Source organism: Physella acuta, unplaced genomic scaffold, assembly GCF_028476545.2.
Source record: "Physella acuta isolate Inbredline_101_S28 unplaced genomic scaffold, ASM2847654v3 ptg000641l, whole genome shotgun sequence".
Lineage (NCBI taxonomy): Eukaryota > Metazoa > Mollusca > Gastropoda > Physidae > Physella > Physella acuta.
This window is the reverse complement of record NW_026732160.1, coordinates 292,895-297,288: the sequence shown is the minus strand read 5'-3', so window position 1 is coordinate 297,288 and position 4,394 is coordinate 292,895. Positions and strand designations below refer to the sequence as shown.

At 34.9% G+C, this 4,394-nt stretch overlaps 1 protein-coding gene across 2 annotated transcripts; it reads right to left on the bottom strand.

The window, feature by feature from the left end:
* Positions 1–1,180: 1,180 nt before the first annotated feature.
* LOC131948349 (E3 ubiquitin-protein ligase Bre1-like) lies at positions 1,181–3,395 on the bottom strand. Of its 2 annotated transcripts, none has more exons than XM_059309930.1 (2): positions 3,224–3,395; positions 1,181–2,900 (listed from the first exon to the last, which is right to left on the bottom strand). In XM_059309930.1, the coding sequence occupies exons 1-2, from the start codon at positions 3,383–3,385 to the stop codon at positions 2,724–2,726; spliced, it is 339 nt and encodes a 112-aa protein (XP_059165913.1). In that variant the 5' UTR covers positions 3,386–3,395; the 3' UTR covers positions 1,181–2,723. The 2 variants fall into 2 exon arrangements, 1 of the variants encoding a protein (XP_059165913.1); XR_009387997.1 differs by lacking the exon at positions 1,181–2,900 and adding an exon at positions 3,062–3,087.
* Between the last annotated feature and the right edge of the window lie 999 nt (positions 3,396–4,394).

The window sequence follows — 4,394 nt, the reverse complement described above, 5'->3', positions numbered from 1 at the left end:
ATTACATTACTTCCCAAATACCTTTTTATCTCCCCCCCCCCCCCCCCCCCCATTTTCCATGTGTATATGTTACCTTACAATAAATAAAAGTACAAAAATGTGATATTTATTGCTTAGCAAATCCAACGACGCAATGGCTTGTTCATACTTTGGTCAATGTAAAGTTCGTTCAGTCATCATGTAGATCTACTTACAATATTATATTTGTTAAATCAGCTAGTTTCTACTGTTGCTCCAATAGGCCTTAGTTTGCATCACTTTCGGTTTGGTTTTGGAAATTTATATATATTTTTTTTAAATAACACTTGCCGTTACAGCTGTTTACTGCAAATATTTAATTTCCCCATTTCTTTGCTTTAATGTTTGGTAAGAGACTATGAATATAAGCATAAAATAAATTGTACCAATGTTAGTTGTTTCAAAAAAATAAAAAGTTTCCCTTTCAAACCTGACGGTCTATGAGGCAAGTGAAGTAGAGTTCACTTGTTTCTGTGACCTCGGCATATGCAGAGATAGTGTGGTCAGCACTATGCCCAGCCGCCTTTACTTTCCTAACGTGAGTTAGGTACCCATCAGAGTTGGGTGGACTCAAGGACGGTCTACTGACTTGAACCCGGATTCGAACTCGAGACTTACGGGTTAGCAGTCCAGCTCTCTACCGCTAGACCACTCCGTCCCATAGTTGTTAAGTTAGTACTTTTGAAATTCAGAAAAATGTTTTGAGCTGGGCTGATTGGTTGTCTGTGACCCAGTCAAACCTTACTGGTTAACTGATCAACATCTTGAAGGCAACTTCACTGACCATCCAGCCAACAACTGGACAACCAGGCAAGGACTTAACTTACTTTTTTTAAACTGTCAGTTTACAGAAACATGCCCATCAGAAAACTGCGCAAACAGAAAAACTACACATTACAAACTAATTATAATAATACACTTTGATTTGCTATATTCCATGGGAATATGTCTTATTATGCTACACTGTACATGTAGTAAGTCAATTTTGTTAATATTTATGACGCTTTATTTAAGAAAACTAAAACGCCTTTATGCACTTTTTTGTGTGCAGTTTTCCATTGAGCAGTTTTCTGTTGCACATCTTTCCTCCAGTCTCCAAAAACTGTCAATATTCATTAGCAGTGATGAGTGATAAAATTTATTCAATGCTGAGAAACAGGACAAAATAAGAAAGAGAGTGAACACAGTAACAATATATTCATTGCTTCATCCATCATGGTAAAACAGTGGATAGCATTCATCTCATAAAACTTGTTCCTACCAACAGGCAACACTACACATTATTTACATTATAATACAAAACACAAGCTCAACACCAGAATACAAAACTGACCCATTCAACATCAACAGAAGCTTAAACAACAGAAATTAATGTATATACCTGAACCATTCAACATTAACACTAGTCATAACATAAATAATTGGCAGTGGTACATCAAAGTCCTGAACTTTGTTCCATTACATTTTGAGTTCTGACTTTTTAACCTAAGAAATGACCTAGTTTAAGCAGAAAACAATATTGGCAATAAATGTAACAGACTACAGAGTATAAATGCTAGCTGAGAAAACAAAGTGAAACTTTTTAAGTAGTTATTTTAAAAAAGTACTCACTGCAATAGTGATAATAAATTTCATGCAAGAGTTGCCTTAGTCAAGATAATATCTGGTAAAACACTTCAATAATGTTGTGAAAATTACATATTAAAGGTTATAACAAAGACAACTCTTACATAACACATGAATTATCTGTCTTGAATATCAGAACTATAATAACTTGTCATGTGACTTGGACATAAATAAAGCTAACGACTTAACTAGATGCAACTAGTCCTCTTTGAATTTTTCTACTAGGAATTAAAAGTACAACTCAATTTTAAATAAAAAAGTTAAAGGTATTCATCTAATTGTACAGCGAAAGTGAACTTAAAATGTATTTAATAATTGATGACAAAAAGTGAACAAAATTGCAACATTTATAATTTACGTTATGGAAAAAAAAAAGATTTTTTATCATTTTCACTATTTACTAACCTATCAAAATGTGTATTAAAAAATAATTTCATTGCTTTTTCAACCTATGCATGGAGTATAAAATTTTTTCAACATCAACAGAGAACACATGCATTTTATTGAAGTACGTAACACAATAAGGGTTGAAAAAAAATGTCTTATGCTATTGTTTAGAGCAAACAATTTATAGCAAGATATTCTATACTGTGGAGAGTGTGATTTAACTTTCACTTTTCCTCATATCCTGCCGAAAGTACATCCATTTGAAGAAGTTTTTAGAAATACAGGAATTTAAGATGGCCATGAAACCTCCAACATGACAAGAACTAGTTTTTTCTGAGTTCAACAACACAGGCCTGGCTTTAACAAATATACAACATCCACTTTTTGCCTGAATTGTAAGCTACAGCTGGCTACTTGATGGGGTGGCTTTAGCTTGTGTGCAGTTAGTGTTCAGTCCATATAAAACAAAAATCAATAAATTTGTTTTTACTTATGCAGGTTGACAGAGATTTCTTTTTATCTTGATTAGTCAGTGCCACTTGTACAAGGTCCAGTAAAGAGATGCTAGATGTTGAGCTGTAGTTAAAACAACAAGAGTGCTCAACCTGTGGAGAACAACTGTCACTAAACTTGGTGTGTCCTTGTGTGTGTGTCGCCAACACTTGATGCAAGTGTTAGAAGTAACTCTAACCCTAAGACAAATACAGTCTGTGGAAGTCATTGGCACCGAACCCAGCATTGCATTTGGGGCACTTCCTCTGTCTCGTCTCATAGCGTGTCCTCAAACATTCCAGACAAAACACATGGAAACATTTGGTCAGTACAGCATCCTTCTTGTTGACTTTACATGAAGGGCAGGTCAATTGTTCCTGGTGGAATAAAAACATTATAGGTGAAAGTAGGGTTAGAATAACAACTTAGGGTAAAGGTACTTTCACATGAACAACACCAACATGACATGAAACACTAACACTTAGAAACATGAACATGTTGCTGCTGGGGAAAGTATAAGTCATTAACTACACAATCTTTACGATTCAGTTTCGCAACTTCCTCCTAGAAAACAAAATAGACCATTAATGAGATTGACAGATAATGAACAATGGGTTTGTTAAATAGCTGATGGGCAATAGGCTTGTTAAACAACCTAGTGACACTGAACTTATGGAAAGAAATAGGGGAGCTAAGCTACCTGCATTCTCTTATACTTGAAGACTTCCTGCTCTAGAGATGCTGTTTTCTCAGCCACAGCAACCTGCACCTCTTTCAGCTGGGCTTGGTACTTATCTAAGTGAAGCTTCAGGTCTGCCGCTGTCTGGGAACTTTCTACAGCTTTTCGTTTATGCATTTCCATAGCTCGCTGTGTTATCCTAATGGTAAGTACACAAGATTTCATGTATCTAGCTAAGTGTAAAGGTAACAATATCACAACAATTTTGGTCGTTGCAATTCTGCAACTATGCGCAACGGTCAAACTTTTTTTCCATAAAAAGAAAAAAATATATTTATATAGAATTGTTGATAGAAATGTAAATAACTTGTACAAATCATTTGAGAGTAACAATAGTAACATGTAAGTTTATTTATGATGAAAACAAAAGTAAAAACATGTACACTGAAAGAGAAAAAAACAACTGAAAAATTACATGCAGGTTTATTTAGTAAAAAATTTATGAGCATTTTTTTTGTTTGCTATACAACAAATAAAAACTTCTGTGCATTGTTGGTGCAGAACAACTTGCAACTAAATGATGAACTAAATGGTATTGTCTATGTAAATCTTGAGCCCAACATATTGGGGAACGCTCTGTAATAATGTCCGCTCAATATTAGCAACAGCACTTTGTCATCTTGTCCCTTTGTAGCTTTACCTGTATGCACTTCAAAATCTTGGATTATACAAGTTGTTGGACACAACAAAGACTTTGTAGCCCATCTATATGGCTTTCTATGGTTGTAGGTTGGACTGCTTTTGCCTACGATATGTGAATGGGTCGATTTGCTCATGAATACTTAGAATCTCAGATGGCATGGGGTTTGATAAGTACAGAATTCCGATATTGGTCAACTTATGCCCTTTGAACATTGTTTGATAGGTGTAGCTTATTCTTAATCCACTCGAATCTATTGATGGTTATGTCTGTGACAGTAACACATTAGGTGGCAAGGCACCAAGACCTTTGGTATCTAGAATTTTTTTTACAATGTTTATGTGAAACACAATTTCCAGATGTTTTTGTTCATCTTTATCCAGTACTAGTGGATTGTTTATGTCCTGTTGAGGACATTGTTTGACAGGTTCAGATTATTCTTATTCCACTTGAATCTGATGATGGTCATGACGTATGTGACCGCAATACACT